We start from the raw sequence: 19,802 nt of genomic DNA, 5'->3' as shown, positions 1-19,802 counted from the left end.
CCGCCATCTGTGAATGAAGGAGAGGAGAGTCCACATTTACACATGCTTAATCTTCACAACGTCGGAACGACAGTTTTGGGAAACCCGCATTAAAGCTGCGACCTAGTCATTGAAGTAACCGCCTACAGGGAAAGTGTCAGTTTGCAGAGCGTTTTTACAGGGAATTTCAAGGCTCGTTGGTTGTAGGATCACGATGCTGTAAGAGTTGAATGTTTTCATGTGGAGCACCCAAGCATTGGGCTTGAGATCTGCATCGAAATCATGAGTAGCAAAGACCCATATAAGAAAGCGGTGACTGAATCGTCAAGTAAGAGGAGAATTAAATTCACATAATTGGATAATATTGTCAGAATTAAATGAAGAATCTTACTCTTCGACCATAAGCCAACGGCATTTGCATGACTAGTTTGCTCTCGCACTCGTAGGGATATGAAAAGAGAATTTAATAGACCCACAACAGACGTCACTGGCTGGCTAAAAGATGTGTGGAGTTTTCAAGATTTGAGTGTGGGATTGAGGAGGAGATTGTGCCTGTGTGCTTATGAGAAGTGGGACGTTGTTCTGATTCTTAATCTTCGGAGTGGAGGTCAGCATGGTTATGGGGAAGTTTTGTTGTCTAGGGACTCATTACTCTGGAGATATGTGCTTTTCCCCATTGTAATGATTCAGATACCCAAAAGCATGGATATAATACAGTTTCAACGAAGTCAATCGGAAAGGAAGTAAGGTTCCTAAAAGACGGGAAGGCTTTTTTGTGTTTCTTACTTCGAAGCTTATTCGGTCGGCACATGGGCTAGCGAACTGCTGGCCCGACATTTTAACATCTTGGTCACAACAGCTACCTCGGCAAATACTCACTTGGCATCCATCAATGAAGGGGCAAAATTAACTTTCTTGAGTTCCAACATATGTCAAGCCAGACAAGTATTTTTCAAAGAAAATATTTTCACCAAGCGCGCAAATCATGGTTTCTACGAGAAAATGATGGTGATCTACCCCCAGAAAAATCCTTACATGTCAAACGTTATTTCAACCAGAATTTTACAAAAATGAGATGCAAAATAACGTCATAGAGGAATTCACACGCCAAGATAGACCGAGGCAGATCCGAGATAAAAGATGGGATCTTTTGTGTGTGAAATCTGAAGGACCCTGCAGCGGAAAAGTTCATAGGCGGAGGAAGGATTCAGTGGGTGGCTGGCGCGAAGTTGGTTATACTTTTGGGAATGCAACGGGACGAGTGAGATGGTGAGGAGACAGAAAATTTGTGGGACGTGTTCCGATGTTGTGGATTTAAAGTGGTTTGGTGGATTTCATGGAGTGAACTCAATGAACTGGAGTAACGGAGTTATTAACAAACGTGTGTATTTGGTTCCACTATGGCGAGTATGGGTCAATGGGTTCCAACTTTCTCTTTCATAGAGACTAATAAAGCACTTATTTTCTCACACCCCCCAATCCCCAGTTCCGAGAATAAAGCGTTGGCATGGACGCTAATGACTTTCATGGAGAAGCGCGACTCGTATTTAGGTTGTTTATCCGAATGGATAAGCGATAGCGTATCATTGCAGACAAACGAATACTTTTTATTGAATTCAAACGCAGGTAAATACTACTCCATCTTGATGTGTATTCACCCATTACGTATACGAAAGGAGGGATGAAGAATCAAGAGAATGGAAGGAAGAAAAACCATTTTGTTGCAGCCTTGAACCGTGATTTGTTGTCTAGTTTTTCCGATAATCCCTACTGGTGAAACGCGGAAAGATGGAGGAATGGTGGAGAATGGAGACAAATGCGGTGGAGATATTGGGTCTCCACAACCTTGAACTTGCATTCAACTTCCCCAATCACAGACCACCAAATCACGAGTTTGAAAACTCCTAACAACGTGACTGGATTCATTAATAAGTATCCCGGGAAATCGTCTCATATCATCTCGCGATTTGCTGCGGTGACAATATTCCGGACTGCAGAGCATGATGCATCGCTCGCAGCAGCATCGAGAGTCTCTTTGACCCGCAGGTTTTATTGGTAATATCCGATTTTAAGCTACCAACTTGAAATCGGTGCCCTACTCGGTGCGTAGTGGTGTCGATCACAATCATGTGCCAAGGATGTCTATCCTCAAATGGTGAAAACCCAAACAAACATCGTATTTTGTTATCACCAGTTTTCCACCCATAGAAGTGGTTGAAAGTTGAGACACACTTGTGTCAGAAACTCAAGATAAGACGAGGAGCGGTCTATGATAATAAAATTGGGACAACTCTGTATCCCATCATTCGTTCGGGCGGGAAAGTCGGCATAGATGAGTATGAACAGAGTATCAGCTCTAAGGCATCACTGATTATAATATCTTTGGCCGGGAAACTCTCCTGAAAGAGCAATTGTGGCAGGGACAGCGTCAAAAGATGGAGAGCGAGAAAGGAATGGACCGTTTGATTACGGCGGAGAAAGGGTGGAGAATAAGCTAGCAAAAAGAGAGAATGAGGTCATTATCTGACTCCATATTGTTCTCGCATTTATTGTTCAGGGAGGTATTACGCGATGGATTCGTGGAGTTCATCACGACAGCTTCGTAATCTAAAACAAATTTGTCCCGCGAAATTAAAGATTGAATAAGATATAATTCTTACAATCTCGAAACTTCAGAAGAGACTTTTACCCATCGTGAAGTAGGAGTTTATATTGAGTATAGTCGGAAGGTGTTGCCGTGTCAGTCTGTGTCGTACGGTTGATCTGGCTCTTTCTCCTTTGACTTGTCAGATGCAAGTGATCGAGTTGATCACTTCTATACACAGCAACTGTCAACAAACAAACCGAAGATCCTATTGAGGGATTGACCTGCACGAAACCCTTATTGTGGATCGCAGGGAAAGCAAAACTGGAAACTATCGGTGGTACAACAGAATTCGATTATATTGAATGATAAAGCTAAAAGGGTGCAGGCTTTGAGCTACAACTATTTACCCTACTAAACTCGAAAGGGTAGGAAATTTGTGATGTACTCTTTGGTTCTATGGTAGTTGACACATCACGTTAATTTCCTGCCCTTAGGTCCCTTTGGTCCTCAGAACCACCTCCACCGCGCATTAACTTCTCAGCCAATGCCTTCGCTTTCTCCCTTGCCGCCAAATTCTCTCTCTCAATAGTGCTTTCTGTTGCATGGCATTTATATTTCCCTTCCCGTATGGCTCTTTTCTCCTGCAACTTTCTGAACTCCTCTTGATCTGCTCTCTGATTAAATGAAAGAGTCTTTCCCATTGAAGACATATCGTCCTCAGTGGAATCAATAGGTTTATCAGCCCACGCGATACCCTTCCCTTTTCCTTTTCCATCCCGCCTCAGAATACCTTTTGGCGAAGCTTGCTCATCCTTTTTTGCAGTTTCGACTTCTCCTCGATATTTTGATTTTTCCCTTTCAAACTTGGCGTGGGCTGCTTCGCATTGCGTACGGATTTTCCATTGAGCTGGACTTTCACTTGGCAGTAGACGAGAATCTCGAATGGCTGGGACGGGGAAAATAACGGGCAGATGTTCAAGCTTTGGGTTCGGCCTTTGCTGAGGCTGTGTTACTTTTGGGACTAAGGGAGACATCGGAGGTATTTGAATATTTTCCCTTGGCCGATAGACGAAAGGTCGGTCCGTTTCTTCTTGTGTCGATCGGAGAGCCTGCGGTGGACCATTCTTTTCAGGTATGTGATTGCTACCATAAAGTTTTTCACGACGAGGGGGTTCCGGTAAGCCACTACTGTGAGCTTGTGAATCAGCTCTTGCCATTGGAAGTGCTTGTTTCACATGCGCCTGGACTGGCGGTGAAGTCCCTTCTGTGTAGGCTGTCCTTTCTTTCTCCACTGATACTAGTAGCTCATGTGCGTATCGATTTTCACCACGGCTCCTAGATTCTAGCCCGTTTCTTGCGGAATGTGGTGATGCGTATTCTGGTCTGGCATATGCTAGGGGACTCTCATCTCGAAGTTGCGAATCCTTATTCTTGCTGTTATATACTACTTCTGTCGTGTTTTCCCAAGCCCGATCTCCATTCACAAAGTCTTTGAACTGTTCTGCACCCTTCATTACCATCTCTTCAGCAGTTGCGATAGCTCGATTAACACTTTTCAGAAGATTCTTCCGCGTACTTTCGTCATCTTGCCTTATTGCTCTTCGATGGCCTTCGCTTGCCACCCATTCTTTGTTCAACTTTCTTCTAGATTCAGCTAGTTGTCTTGTTCCCGTAGGTATCTTTGGCGATCTTCTTCTTTGATCCGGTGCAGTTTTTCGATTCTGCCTACCGGTTTCACCGTTTATGATATCAATAAGCGACTGTCGGAGAGAATCTTCGTCGTGCCGCATATTATGCTCAATCCTCTCATCAATTATATTTCCCGACAAAACACCTCCAGTCCCCGAAACGTTCTTTGGTTGTTGCACATCGGTGATGACTACCTTATCACGACCATCAGCACCAGGTACTATATTGTACTTGATCTCTGCTCTGTTTTCTCTGAGATCTTTCAGAGCTCGATCTTGCCATCGAGCATCTATTTGCTCTTTTGCAGCTCGGCGACGACCTTCCATTTCCAAGGTTTCTTTTTCACGTTGAAGATCCCGCAATTTGATCTTTGTGTCTCGCCAATGTGTAAATCCTTTCGAATCTGGTGCTTCGTGTTTAAGTGAAGTTTTTGAGCTTTTGGGAGGAGGGCTCTTTATATCAATAGCAGCGTTGCATAACGAAGAAGGGCCCTCTCGTGGTGTGTTGGCAGGTGTTTGAAACCCTAGATCTTTTATGACTGGACTGGGATCACGCTCAAATATTGCACCTTCCTCTAGCGTAAGACCAGTAACGTGTATTCTTAGCTCAGATGGTGTGTTTGCATCAGTGTTATATTCAAAAATTTGCGCAAGCAGCTTTTGCCGCAACTCCTGGGCGGATGGCGTTGTGCTACTTGGAGCAGTGGTTGATGCTTCGGGGATGGATGTGTCATTCATCATTATGGCTTCCGTAAATTGCAGAGTAGTATGAGACGGCTAATCGTACGACGAGGTTACTCCAGCAAAATAGGCTTTCTGAGACAAAGTACACTTGATGCCAAATGTTCACTGAAATATGTACACCCGTCACTTGCTACGGCAAATTATTTACAAATATTATACACGGATTGAAAATGATTACAGAATTTGTGATTGGTTTGATTAAAATTGTTGCTAGTAACTAAATCCAACGGTGATTCAAAGGTGCTACTGTCGTATCGTGTTATACTATCAAACTTTAATTATGACTAGAAAAGTTTGTTTGGGGCCCTCGGATAATTACGCCCATTTTACAGCGGTTGTTTGTACTATGAAGAAAAGCACAAATACGGAAACTTTTTGTCCTCAACCATTTGTTTCTTCTTGAGACAAAGTGACTAATGTTCACAATAAATTCTCTTTCGGAATGAATGGAGACTCCGATATCACCGTCAACGTAACCCATTGCCATTGATCTAACATTGTATGCATGAAAGGTTTTACTCTCTCATTGTATAGAATGCATGTAAGCAGTCTTTTGTTGAAGACACTTCAAAGAAAAAGAAGACGTGATTGCCTTCAAATGTCTGTCTTGATAGTCTTGAAGAGTTCACTTGGTGGACCACCCATGAGAAAGACAATTCTCTCTCATCTTTTTTCCATACCTTAGAGGCATGTAATGAGTTTGCAAGAAAATTAGTTCTTTGTAATGCTTCAACCGTATTCTAATATAAGTACGGCGAAATTTCCATCTCATCATCAATATTCTGCCATGGATCTGGAATCGTTGACATCTTCAATCATGTCATCAAGTAATTCCAACGCTGTCAATGCTGCAATCGCGGCTGGATTTGCTGCACTAGCAGCTGCTGCCACCATCCAAACCAATACACAAAACGCCGCTTTGCGAACCAATCTTTTGCCGAACCGAAAAACGAAGCGCGTGCCGTCCTCAAGAGACTTACAGAATTGACACTCCAACTTTCACTGATGGATTTGGATCAGGATCAAAATGTAGTTGAAGCTGACACACTAATCACTTTCACCCCTCCGACTGTCTTTACCCCAGCAATGCAAGCACACTCTCCCGCCTTTGAACGCCCATTTCAAATACGCCACTTCCGACCTCCATTCGACGTCTCAATTCATTCATTCAGCGGCCCCATTCCACCCGAACGTGGGGGTACAAAGTGGACACCTGCGCGCAGCAACGCTCCACAGGACGAAATAGCAGCTGCTGAGAACTGGGAGAAGCGAAAGCAGATCCTCTATCACTTCTACGCCTAAAATTATTTCGACACTCTTCCCGATTTTCCTGCCGCAGAAACTGCACTTAGAAATGCGTCTTCAGCTGGACCCGAGCTGAAGATCCAAGAACGTTCGCATTCTAAGAAAGCCAGTTTGGATCTGCTCAATCTCACCGATTCTGATTTCAATTTCTTGAATCACACTTCAGAGCGGATGGCCAATCTCGCGCATGATACACACTACAGGCTAGCTATCTACCTGAGGCACATGCGTAGCGAACTCATTGAGCCTACCACAAACCCATCTATCAATATCATTCTCGCATCTACCAGCCATCGCGAGGCTTTGTTATTCAAAATCTTTGAGTACAATAAAGATCGCCATCCACGCGCGAGATTGATGATGCGGTTTTTGACGGACGCGGATGTGAAGTATCTGGAAAGTTTGAATACATTGTTGATGCCACGAGGGAGCGATAGACGAATGGGAAGTACGGAGAGAATCATATTTGGAATTTCCGATTTTGTAGAGGACGGTGCTCGCGGAGATAGATTGAATAGACGGTTCGATGAGAAAGTTGAAGAGTGTTTGCGTTTGAATAGATGCTCGGAAAACCCTACGCATACTGTCTATCGTGGTCTTCCAGGTTCCGAGGGGATTTAGAAGATAGTTGACGGAGAACACACGGGGAGCATTCAGTACTGGCAGTGTACTGCGCTGAGTTTGGTCGTGAATATTAGCGATTTGTTGCTTGACTAAGGGGCAGTCAACTCACAAGTAGAATTCAGAAGATTGGTCTTCACTGTCCAAAATTGTCAATCCCAATGTAGAACACCCTGGTGATTTGATGGGCAGTATTAAACCGAGAAAAGGTTAGGTGTACCTCACGTAACTGCAAATCTGAAAAGGTAGCGCATCATCACATTCGTACCGGCAGGAATTGATTTGGAACCAGAAGTCTAATTAGCAACGAGAAAGGTTGCCTAGTACGAAATGATATCGATACGTGCGTTTGCGAACAAATGTAATATGAACAACCGGGGAACTTTGATTCCCAGAAACGAATCTATATATAGCTGTGATCTTGGTAATTTCTTTTACGTTGTGCCTTTATACCTATCTCACAATCACGTCAAAATTCCAGAAGGCCGCATATTGACATAAAAACACAAGTTTCATACATTTGTGCCACTAATCTAAATTAGCACTATCTCGCTTATGCGCCATGCTGCCGATATACCCAAACCTAATGCTAATGTAACCAATTCCAATTCACCAAATCAATGCAATAACAAACAATTCCAACTTACAGCCCGCTCGGGCCCGCTTCCTCATCATTGTCCTTCCCATCTCTTGGCTTTCCTCTCAGAAATTCTCCAAGTGTGTTACTCAAACTCCGAGCTCTGGTTTTTATTGAACGGTTGAATGATTCACGTTCTTCTATCTCTTGTGCTGCTTCATTATCCTTTAGAGGTGCATCAATATCCTCATCATCAGGCGCGCCCTCGCTTGCTTGTATAAGCCTTTGAGACACCGATTTTGATCTTCGAAGATCGAGCTGCCGTCTAGAGGATTTGCTGCGGGGGGAATCGACTCCACGTCTTAATGAATCTGCTATTACCACACTTAATCCTCCGGATAAGGGTGATAACAATGGACCAGGAAGCATGCGAGATAAGGAATAACTTGTTGGCGTCATTGGTCGCTCCGCTTGGGGCGGCGAGGGTCCATTTTGTTGACTTTGAGGGGTATGAAAATGAGATTGCGTATTATTTCTAGTGGGAAGTGGCCGTATAGGAGGGGATGATTGAGCCTCGGAAGGCAGTACTGGGGATGAAATACTGGATTGTATACCTGGGTGTTTTGGTGTCTGTAGGAAATTTTCATTTGAATCCAGCCATGGATTGGAGATTAAAGGACTTTCCTCATTTGCAGGTCGATCACCAGACAGATCCGAAGTACGCACCCGTACTACTGGATGTCGTGATGAAGATCTTTGTGGTGTTTGTGGTCGTGATGGTGAAACTACAAAGCTAACATGTGATGACCTCCGCGATTCTTGGATTACTTCTTCGTCGACTGACCCATCACTAGCATGGGTAAGGGTCGGCCTTGACTTCGACTGAAGACTAGACCGTTTCCGTGTTTCGTTACTAAATGGAACTCCGTCGCTGGCAGGTTCCTGGGTGGAGAGTCGAATCCTTTCTTCCTCACCTTCAACATCCGCTTCACTAATGTTCTCATCGTCGTGCGATGGCCTACCGCTGGTAATGAGCCAAACCCCGAAGAATGTCAACATACAGCCACCGATAAATTTTACTGCATTTTCGCTAGTGACCTTTTCGAAATCACGATAGAGGATTGCGCTGCCAGTAATGACTGATAATGTGAAGATGACGAATTGTACAGGTATAACTTGAGTCGAATCGAAGCGTTGAAGGGCCCGGTTGACATATCTAACCTGCATAATGGCGGTAGCGACCAGCACGAGCAGAAGAGCATATGTAACCGGTGTTGTCAACGCTCTCCAAAGAGTAGAAGAAAGCATCGATGATACACCCTTGGTTGAAAGTGCTGTATAGCCTCCTAAATATTGATAAGCTGAGTGAAACCGGTAAATAACAATGATAACTCACCAAACAATCCAACAAGCCCAAGGTCAACCAATATCGTTTTCTTGCCATATCTCGGGCTTGCCCACATCAAGATCGCAATCAACACTACTGTGACACCCATATATATTTCAAACTCAGTTGTAGTAATAGCACCCCAAATCTCATGCGGACCAAATTTCTTTTCTTCTTGCTTGGCACTCAAGACGACTGTGACAGCACCTGCAACAGCAACTACCACTCCCCAGAAGTCCCTGAGTCTGAATTGTTCTTTAAGCATGATCGGAGCTATTACACAGTTCGATATCAAGGCGACGACACCCAAAGGAGAAACGATTGATGCGGGCGCAAAGCCATATGCCAAAAAGTTTCCAAGCTCTCCAACAGTCATCAAAACAATCCCTCCCCACCAGTATGGAGACCGCAAGTATGTAGATTTTTCATCCCCATCATTGTCCTCTGTGCAAGTCGAAGATTGAGAGTTGTGGGAGTGAAATGATCGTCGTAAAGGTTCCTCTTCACCACCTTCATAGTTCTCTTCGACAATTCTAGTACTATCTGCTCCCGCTGTTCCAATTGTTCCATACCCCCCCGCAGATTTCGAAATGGCCTTCAGCCTCTCTTTCCGTCGTATCTCCCCCTCATGTAACCTTATATGTGCATACCGTTGTATGTTTAGGGCGAAAGATATGAGAATATTGCCCACTATTGCAGTGACGATTCCAATCAGCGATGACCAACGCTGGATCTGAGAGTCGCCCCTAATATATACATTTGATTCGAATGGTAGAGACTGCGGTATCGGTGTAGTGAGAAAGTATATGGTCTCCGCATTAAGTTTCGCCGTCGATAAATACATGGCAGCGTGTAGCGTCTTATTGAAGCTATCCCGATGATGATGATTTCACCCCACTCATAGTGTACGTACAGGGGCGGCCGAGTCTGATGAAGATCTAAACTTTGTTCACTGAAAATGAAGATGGTATGAATATTTCTCTGTTATTAAACATACACAACAATGAGTAATATTAGGGGAGAGGCTTGAATTTAAAGGGCCGGTTTGATTGTTGCATGAATTATTAAATTTTCTTTCTTGATATAATATGAAGCGCGCCTTTCCAGATTATAGTAATACCTAATGCCTGCCTGCCTTTTGTGGCACTACGGCGAGAGCGGGAAACGGGTTTTCGCGTATCTACGAGTCTACCTAGCTCGAGCCTAGTAGGAACGACCCGCAAGAAGCTCTGTTCCCCAGGCAAATATTCAATTCAATCTTCACGATCAATAACAAAGCTTCAAGGTTTCAACGTGCACACCTGGTCAGAGGCCTCACTCATGTTTATTTACCTCAATTGATATCTCATAACTATATCTCAAGTAACTACCATCTTCCTCTGCCACTCTCTAAAGATAATCACAAACAATACCTGGATATCAAAGGTAACCTGCGAAGAGGGACCATTTGAACAATGAGCGACGACGAAGATTTCCAGATTGAAGGCCCGGAACTAGCAGAGGATGATCCCATGAGAGCTTTCTTACCAGCGTCCTTCGGTAAGAAGTCAAAAGAGGCAGATGTAGCCGCGCAAATCGATAGAACAAGACGACCAGCAGAAAGGAAGGCCGAGGCGCCAAAGGAGGCTACTGAGGAGGTTGGACAAGAAGTTGGACAACAGAAGCTCGCGTCAGAGCCAGCGTCTAAAGATTGGGGCTCTGATGAAGATGATGAAGATTCCGATAGCGATGGGGGCTCTGACGACGACGATGAATATCCAACTTCTCACGAATTGATACTGAAAACTCATGAACGCGCGGTTACTACCACAACACTTGATCCTTCAGGTTCACGACTCATTACTGGTTCGAGCGATTGTACCCTCAAGTTTCACGATTTTGCTTCTATGACCCCAACTACTCTTAGATCTTTCAAAAGCGTGGACCCAAATTATTCAAAAACATCAGCAAATTCCGAAACTCATCCGATAAATCATGTTGAATTCAATCCCCATGCCGGAGGTACCTTTCTCTGTATATCCGCTCATCCGCAAGCGAAATTAATGAACCGAGACGGAGATATTATCGGAGAGTTCGTAAAAGGAGATATGTATCTGAGAGATATGAATAACACAAAGGGGCACATTTCGGAAATTACTACAGGTACATGGAGTCCGATGGACAAGAATATTTGCGTCACAGCCGGTACGGATAGTACTCTACGAATTTGGGATGTGAATGTCAGAAGATGTCAGAAAGAAGTTATCGTCCACAAATCCAAGGCTTCAGGCTCAGCAGGAAGGACAAGAATGACTGCCGTTGTTTGGGGAGGCCCAGCACAAGGAGGAAACAATCTATTAGTATCTGCAGCTCTGGATGGAAGCTTAGTGATTTGGGGTGGCAATGGACCATATGCAAGACCAACAGCTGAAATCAGAGACGCCCACACTCCGGATACATGGACGGGTGGTATTGATATCAGTCCCGATGGCCGAATGGTTGTTACACGAGGTGGTGACAATCTGATCAAACTTTGGGATACTAGAAAGTTCAAAACTCCCATTGTGACAGCCTCACACCCCTCAACGTCAGATGTCTATTCTGTTACTAATATCAAATACTCACCCAATGGTGCCAACATCATCACCGGTTCCGCATCGGGTCATCTACATATCTTAAACTCGGGCAATCTCAAACCAGAACTAGTCACCCCTGTGACACCTGGATCTCCGCTTATAACAGTTCAATGGCATCCAAAACTCAACCAAATTGTTACTGGATCTGCAAATTCCGAGGTTCATGTTCTATACAATCCGAACACCTCTGTTCGAGGTGCCGTTGACGTAATGTCTCGTGCACCAAAGAAACGCCATGTTGACGATGACCCAAACTTTACAACCGATCAATCTGCTGGTATGTCAGGGGATAGTATCATTACTCCAGGTGGTGTCATGTCTAATATATCGGCCACATCATTTTCTGCGAGACATCCTACTATAGGCTTGACTGCCTCAGGCCGTTCTCGAGATCCACGCAGACCTAACCTACCACTGGTCACACCATTTGCGAAGAGTCAACCAGATGAGAAACATATTAATGAAAGTATCACACTGAGTAGCATGCGTGATGAGGATCCCAGAGAGGCGTTGTTGAAATATGCTGAGCTTGCTAAGACAGACCCACTATTCACCAATGCCTGGAAAGATACTCAACCGACAACTCAGTATGCTGAAATAAGTGATGAAGAAGATGACGGGCCAGACAAGAAAAAAGTAAAGAGATAATCACTTTTAACGACGAGATATTCGCACTACTTCTATAGGGCGAGGAATACATCGGGGATCAAGGGGTTTATAGAGATCATCTAAGACTAAGCAATGTTCCGGCAAGTTTATAATATGATTCCTGATTATATGAAGCAATACTCAAAGCAGATTTCTATCTTTAGATCCCAAAACTTACGATGTTTGACCTATCTACACCAGCCCGTCTTTTAAAGGAGCAATCATCGACGTGCTTTAATTCTTCTCTGATATGTCACAGCAAACGTGGTGATAGCAAACATTCGGAAAAGCATTCAATCCCCACGTAAGCCTGAGAATAGGGTAGGCAATAGGTAGAACCCGTCTCACCTGCAATTTTGTTCAATACCTAGTAGGTTCATAGTAATAAATATATACTTTATTCATCATACATTCATTCTATTGTGGCTACCGTCATTCTTGTAATTGAATTTTGCATTGTAATTCCCTTCATTAACATGAAATATTTTGTTTGTTCAAACTCAAGTTCCAATTTTCAACTGATAGCTATCAACTCTCGACTCTCACTCAATCACATATCAAATCGCCCCATTCTGATTCTCGTCTCAAGCATTACTTGACTTTCACTCTCAACGCCCCTCTCCCCTCCCTCGAAGGTTTTGCGGCATATCTGGAAAATGATCAGTTGTTTCAGAGAAGACCTTTTGGTTGACCAGTACTATGGGAACATTGTGTTGATTACATCGAATGGATATTAGAAGGGTCTCGCGGTTCTATCTCCAGGTGTAGGTTTGTTTTTCGGATATGGATATGACTGTGGAAAGTTTGGAATGAGGCATGAAAGGAGAAGAAGAAGATGGGCATGTGAGACGTGAGTATTCAATGACTTGAAACCCAGGAATCAATCAACACAAGCATCGATTTCTCCAATTTGCCCCCCTTAATTAAGTCCCGACGTTGGAAGTTGTAGATTGTTACTTCACTGTGAGGGTTTTGCTTTGTTCCCCTGTTTTACAGTTCAATTTCAAAATTGAAGTCTGGAGTTATATTCACTTTTGTTACAGTAGAATGATGTATTAACAATGTGTAGCAAGCGATCAGCCAATCCTGGCTATTGTAGCGGGAGCCTGGAAATATCACAATAAAAATAGGTAACCGCATCTCCCCCGTCAATAATCAGAGTATCGTTTCAGGAGGTCGAATTTATATAATTCATTCAACTTTCGAACTCGGAGAAACCTTGAAGCTCCAAGTTACTGCTCCTTTTTCTTCAAGCGCGCAAATTCAAGCAAACAAAACTGCGGTTCAAGGTCTCGTACCCAAATTTACATTATTCACAGTCATTGAAAGGATAGAGAAATCGAAAACAGACAGAGGCCGTCCATCTGCCGTCATGGCTACAGAAGATACGGAGATGGGTGGAACTTCTGTTGTGCCTTTGCACGAAGATACTTATCGAAGTTTTGACTTTCCACCATTGCTACCATCGCCATCATCATATATCTCAGAGGTTGCCATAGATGCTAATAAGAATCCTCCTTTGGATAAAACCTCAAGCGCCTCAGTTTCTTTTGAATCCACAGAGTTACTCGCAGATCCGCTAATCTGGAGAAAGACGAAGAAGGAAACGAACGGTGTCAAGCCTCATCCTAACTCCATCATGCTTCTCTTAACCTTGACAACAATACCTCAACATACAGGAGTTTCTGCGACCAATCACAGCAACCTTGCCGGACTTTCAACTGCACCTTTGCAGTCCGATTCTCTAGCTCCCACTGTAGGAGTTCAATCGCGGAAGAGTATTACTGAGAATCAATACCAGAATGAAAATGTGACATCTGAATATGATAAGTTGAGTGCGATTATTGATAGACATCATGCAGGTTTTCCAACAGTTCGGCCGTCTCCATCTCTGCCTTTACCAATTACGAGCGGTGGTTCAAGTAAGAACCTGATTAGTTCCAAGGACGAATATCTCGGCCCATTGACAATATCTGGCCGCCCGGGTTTATTTGCGACCTTGCGTAAGAAGTATGCAAAGGTCACAGGATCGTCTTCCCTTCCGCCAACCGAACAAATTGGCTTGAATTTTGATGCAGATATCACTACATACAAACCACTTGAATTATCAAAGGCATGGAGAGTAATGAGAGTATATGAATTGTTGCTCAGGGCTGTTGCAAACACCGAACCTGGCAATGTTGAAGGCCGTGTCGAAATTCTCAACTTCTACTTACAAGAGTACCCTTTGCAACGCTTGGTAATTTTAAAGGCTCTTGAAAACGTTGGGCACTATTTTCCCAAATTCTCCAAAGCTGTATGATACCTTTCGTTGATTTCTATGACTATTACATTGCTAACATATATTCTCTTCCTCTAGATGTCTGTCCATTCAAGTAAGCCACACAGAGAGCAGTGGAAGCTAAGTGATGATTTCAAAAAAGAGAACCCGATACCTCCAATTGTAAGTTAAATTTCACAACCTTCGTCGTTATTTACTAATAGTTAATTTTTCCTCAGATACGTCCTCTGCTACCCTTCGCATCTATAGCAGCCAGCTACATCAGAAATACTAAGTCTACTCGTCGAGGGGGAACATCATCACTGCACACCTACAAAGATCACCATTACCACAACGGCCTCAGATGCAAAATCGAACATGAAAATGAAAGCTTCCCATTGGGTTTCAATCCAACTTTAATGCACACTCTCGGAAAATGCTGCAGACAACGTCTCCGAAACGAGAGGCATGAGAGACATAAGGTATACAAGAAGCAGGCCAAGAAGGGATTGTCGCATGTACATAGAAATCCTATCTTGTCCGAAGAAATCATCAAGGAATGTGGAGGAGAAACTTATGCAGAGCTGGTGGGAAGAGTCGACATGGATGATATGAGAAATGCTGCATATTGGGAGATGACCACTCGACAAATTGAGGAGATGCCTACTCGAAAAGATAGATATTCCGTTTTCAAGAAACGTCCGTCGCCATTAAGGAAGGAATTGCCAAAATTAGACAATCATTGGATTCCTGACTCTGTGATGCCATATATGAAGATATCTGGACAGATAATCAAGTTCGAATCAGAAATCGTGCGAGCCAACAAGCGCAAGCAGGATACTGATAATGAGGCAGAGGGAGAGGAAAGAGAAATGTATGAATCTCGATGCAAAGTTAGAAAGCTCGATTCTGAGAAAGTGGAAGCTCGGATGGCCCAATGGGAGAGGGAATACAACACAGCGAAAAAACAGATTCTGAAGGAACATGAGGAAGAGATGAAAAAAGAAGAAGAAGAGATGCGGAGATTAAAAGAAGAAAAGAAAGCTGAAGAGGAACGGGAACGATTATGGGAAGCGCAAGAGAAGAGAATTATAGAGAAGGAAATCCAGAGAAAGGAAAAGAATGAGCGATTGCGTATGGAGCGAGAGCGTGCAAAGGACCGTGCGAAGGACGGACGGGAGAGGCGGAAAGAAAAGAGAGACCGTTTGAGATGGGAAAATAGGGAGAGATCTGATTGTCGTGTTACACAAGCATGGATAGATCTGGGTGCTGATATGGCTCGTGTTGGAAGTTGGGATTGAGGTGAGAGTTAGGGAGAAGGGATGTGTCGTATGAAGAAATCCTATTGGGCTGGATGCATATGTACCACGTTCAGGATTGAATTGAATACTTCGAGGTGTAAGGGGCTACAAAGTATTTAGAATGATGGAACTGATTTTTCCTATAGGACACTGTTTCGAGGTTTGGACGTTGGAGGAAAGAGTAGTCGAAGGCACGAGAAGAGCGCCTGGGGTGGACATTCATCTCTACACTCTTCGCAATCTTAAGAGTAGCTTACTTCTACGATACAAACAGTAGGTATTTAACAGCCAATTGAATGACTGTAGGCTGAATTTTCACCATTAGCAATTTCTGGCAGCAAGCTAGAAAACAAATGGCAACTTCTTTCTCATGAGTCTTTTTTTTTTTGCAATGTATTCCGTCTTTGTTGACTGTGTCCAAACCTCCTCAACGGAACCTGTCATTCGCACAACATTAGAAATAGAGATTGGGAGAGAAAGATGGAGGAGATCGTTGTAGGGATTTTGGAGGAGTCGACGGGGTCCTGGATGGTGTTTATGTGAGATATTGGGGGATGGTGAGGAGGAGTTCTAGGGGTAAATCTGCGGTAAAAAGAAGTACCTTGCGATGCTGATAATGGTGGTCTTTCAGATCTATAATAAAGTTCCATCTGTGATTAGCCGATTATCTGTGTGATCAAGAACTTGGAGTAATGATCTTTATACATATCAAGGTTCCTTAACGTCAAAAAGATTGACAGAAAGACGCGAATCTGCTTTGCTATCTTGTCCTTTCTTTCATATAGCATTACGGAAGATTGGTGACTGCAATATCATAGTACTACCTAGGTAGCATTCGAGATTGATCCGCTTGCCCGTTCGAGACGAAAGTAGACAAAATGGACACAAAGATGTAACAAATGTGCCACTTGAAAATTGATGATCAAATTGGATGACATTGTGGTTCTGATAGGTCGGGCTTTTGACCTAGAAGTTTTGTTGCATATCTCATTTTCACCTTTCAGACAGTTCTTGAGCAGATTCACAATTTTATCTCTTGTTAGAGCGTTCTTGAGGTTTCATATATCCGAAAGGGTCCCATGATGATATTTGTCAATGGTCTGTGGATCCCATCCCAAGTGTTACCCAAGAATTGTCCAAAAGGTGAAAATAAGACATGCAACAAACCTTTTTCTATACCAAATCACGTGTATGAGACACTTAGTAGATTCAACCTCTGGAGTGGTCTCATCTAAGATGTATCATAGTACAATAATAAAGTCTTGCTCGATAGATTTGAATTTTCAAAGCAAGGCACATAGAATGAAGACGGGTATGATTAAATCTATAGAAATGCAACAGAAGTTCCGGGGAAAGGTTGAGCGTATAGATGGAGATCACTAGATGGTATCATAGCAAAAGGATATTTCAAGACTCCCATCATGTCTCACCCCACCCGTGGCGTTCCTCTACTTTGGGATATGCGAACGAGAGCCCGTCCCAAAACGTTTACTAGCAGAGATGAGATGGAAATGTTTCAGACAACAATTGAAGATGAAACAATAACAAATCCTGGGGGACAGGCTCGGTTGGGAATTCCGGAAGATATGATGCTACACGTCCCATCTGACATACATTGAATAGAACCACCTTCTCGCATCTAGAAAATCAAAAGATCCAGTTTAATAGTGTGGCGTGTAAATAGAAGTTCCTAGTGGTCGAAACCTACCAATGAGATATATCGATCGGGAAGCCACAGCGTGGTGTTCAAGTACTGGTTGACGAGTTGTGAGGCTGATGATACTTGGTCCATTCAAAAGCTCCAATTAAGCAGGCTATGCATAAGCGACGTTTCAACAACTTCTGTAAGGCACAAACTAAACTGTACACTGCACACTGTCCACTGTCCAGTCAAGCAAGATCCATATCTGCGTTGTGAAGACATGTCCCAAGAATGTCTAACTTTGTTGTTTGTTGGATGGAAAGATCATCTTTTGCACAACGCAATGATGACACGTGCCATTTGAAGTGAGGTTAGCAGGGAATTAACTTTGGGGCGGAATGGGCCTTCTCGTTTTGCTGTCAATCACGTGGAGTTATTGTGGCTAATTGGCCATAGCGCCAAGCGCCAAAAAAAACTCATGACCCCTCGTAACCCAGCCTCCTCAAGAATGGATATGACGGTTCTACATATGCAAGAGGTGAATCATTGGGTCATAATGTTGGACTCGAGGTTCACTGCCACGTCTTTGTTCAGATAGTTTTGGAGAATAACTGTTTTACAGTCGTTCGTTAAATTGCTAACAGTTCCTTTCCTTAAATTAACATTTTTAACAGGACTCGATTATATTCAATACTCACCAACAATGTATCATCATACTCCCGAATCACTATTACCTCGGACAGACTCGAAAAACCCCAATTCAACATGTCGAGGTCTATCATCAAATGGAAAACCATGTCGAAGAGGTCTGACTAAATCACCACGGAATTCACCTAGTCCGAGTCCTTCAAGAGGAGCGCTGAGTCCAGACGCATTTTGTTGGCAACATAAAGATCAAGCTGGTCAAACTGCCCCGCCTACTCGGCCTCGACCAAATCCCCTGCGTGAGAGATCAAGCGTAGACACATTGGTGGAGAGATTGGGTCTCCTAGAGGTCGACCAAAAGAAAACTAAGGGAAAACAGCGCCAGACTTCAGAAGATAATCGTGGCAGACGACCTGGGACGAGCAATACTTCGAGGACTGAGCAGCAACGCCTTGAAGCTCAACGGCAGCAACAGGAACAAGAATGGCAGCAGGCACAAGCACATCAACCGCAAGAACATCTTGAAGTTCCACATTCTACAAATGATGGCCAGGGACGACGCAAAAGAAGCACTCTAGAATTATTATGTTGCGGCGCAGAAGACGAGGAAATTCCACCAAGACCCCAACAAAAACCACACGAAGGACGTTCTTCATCTCATGTACCAAGCTCTCGTATATCAGATCATCTTGATGTGACATCTCATACAACTCGTCCTTCTTCAAGACCTTCTTCAAGACCGCACACATCGTCATCGAGACCTTCAACTTCCAGGCCACCTGAAATGCTTCAGCGTCCTACTATTGAACGTGATCCATCCACGAGAACCGGGGAGTTTCTAGCTCATATTCCTTCATCAGCAAGCCCTCAGACAACAGCTGCATTATTAGCGGAATTAGCTAAACCAATCTCTGATGCTGATCTTCCTGGATTTATTTATATGTTCTGGTTAACCGATGAAGGGTTACCCACGGGGCCTTCCGATGAAGCAGCTGGATCTCTTCTGACACCTACAACCAGAGCTGGACCCGGTCATCGACGAACTTCTGATGTTCTTGAATCCTTTACTTCTGCTCCACCGAACAAAAAGGAGAAAACAATGCTTCTCAAAATTGGAAGAGCCGAAAATGTTTTCGCCAGGATGCAACAGTGGAAGAAACAATGTGGTTATAATCTTTCATTGATTCGATACTATCCTTATCACGATTCGTCCAAACCACCATCGAGAAAAGTTAGCGAGAATGAGGGACCTCAAAAGGTGCCAAATGTGCACAAGGTCGAAAGATTAATTCACATCGAATTAATGGCTAGAAGAGTAAATTGCGGAAAATGTAAAGCATGCGGGAAAGAACATAGAGAATGGTTTGAAATTGACGCCAACAGGGATGGGGTTACGATGGTAGATGAGGTTATTAAACGATGGGTAGACTGGGCTGAGAAGGACGAGGCGTCTAGACATTAGATATAGAGGTTAACATACCTAGTTGATGCGGCGTCATCATAATTAATTACGGTCTATTATATTCTTCACTGCAATTCTCGAATACTCGTTCAACGCTTCAATATATGCGTCCATCCCGTGCTCGTTATATACTGTCGTGTTACTTAAAGTCCCACATTGAAGATGGGCAGGCTGGGTGGAGTTGGCTAGTGCCGATTCCTGCTCTGCTCATAATACATGCGTCTGTGAATTCAATAATTCTCGTTCCTTGGTATCGACTTGACAATTGATTTTCCGGTTACAAATTTGGAGTCTGATAATTGTGTGGGAGGAAATTTTCCCCTATGTCAACCTTCGCGTAA

The 19,802-nt window shown here is 43.6% G+C and overlaps 6 protein-coding genes across 6 annotated transcripts; 4 read left to right on the top strand and 2 right to left on the bottom strand.

The window, feature by feature from the left end:
* Window positions 1-3,042: 3,042 nt before the first annotated feature.
* On the bottom strand, window positions 3,043-4,992 carry EAE97_009977 (uncharacterized protein; the record flags this gene model as incomplete). The annotated part of the gene is made up of 1 exon (XM_038880492.1): window positions 3,043-4,992. The coding sequence occupies one exon, from the start codon at window positions 4,990-4,992 to the stop codon at window positions 3,043-3,045; it is 1,950 nt and encodes a 649-aa protein (XP_038728538.1).
* A 1,011-nt stretch (window positions 4,993-6,003) lies between these two features.
* On the top strand, window positions 6,004-6,300 carry EAE97_009976 (uncharacterized protein; the record flags this gene model as incomplete). The annotated part of the gene is made up of 1 exon (XM_038880491.1): window positions 6,004-6,300. One exon carries the CDS (start codon window positions 6,004-6,006, stop codon window positions 6,298-6,300), a length of 297 nt encoding a protein of 98 aa, XP_038728537.1.
* A 1,267-nt stretch (window positions 6,301-7,567) lies between these two features.
* EAE97_009975 (uncharacterized protein) lies at window positions 7,568-9,732 on the bottom strand (the record flags this gene model as incomplete). The annotated part of the gene is made up of 2 exons (XM_038880490.1): window positions 7,568-8,847; window positions 8,898-9,732. 2 exons carry the CDS (start codon window positions 9,730-9,732, stop codon window positions 7,568-7,570), a joined length of 2,115 nt encoding a protein of 704 aa, XP_038728536.1.
* A 610-nt stretch (window positions 9,733-10,342) lies between these two features.
* On the top strand, window positions 10,343-12,151 carry EAE97_009974 (uncharacterized protein; the record flags this gene model as incomplete). Its single annotated transcript, XM_038880489.1, has 1 exon — window positions 10,343-12,151. One exon carries the CDS (start codon window positions 10,343-10,345, stop codon window positions 12,149-12,151), a length of 1,809 nt encoding a protein of 602 aa, XP_038728535.1.
* Window positions 12,152-13,523: 1,372 nt separating this feature from the next.
* On the top strand, window positions 13,524-15,712 carry EAE97_009973 (uncharacterized protein; the record flags this gene model as incomplete). The annotated part of the gene is made up of 3 exons (XM_038880488.1): window positions 13,524-14,447; window positions 14,511-14,594; window positions 14,651-15,712. 3 exons carry the CDS (start codon window positions 13,524-13,526, stop codon window positions 15,710-15,712), a joined length of 2,070 nt encoding a protein of 689 aa, XP_038728534.1.
* Window positions 15,713-18,057: 2,345 nt separating this feature from the next.
* Window positions 18,058-19,461, top strand: EAE97_009972 (uncharacterized protein; the record flags this gene model as incomplete). The annotated part of the gene is made up of 1 exon (XM_038880487.1): window positions 18,058-19,461. One exon carries the CDS (start codon window positions 18,058-18,060, stop codon window positions 19,459-19,461), a length of 1,404 nt encoding a protein of 467 aa, XP_038728533.1.
* Window positions 19,462-19,802: the final 341 nt, after the last annotated feature.

Source organism: Botrytis byssoidea (assembly GCF_014898295.1).
Source record: "Botrytis byssoidea strain MUCL 94 chromosome Unknown BBYS_025, whole genome shotgun sequence".
Lineage (NCBI taxonomy): Eukaryota > Fungi > Ascomycota > Leotiomycetes > Helotiales > Sclerotiniaceae > Botrytis > Botrytis byssoidea.
Note: the sequence above shows the minus strand (reverse complement) of the source record. Positions and strands in the feature narration are given on the sequence as shown.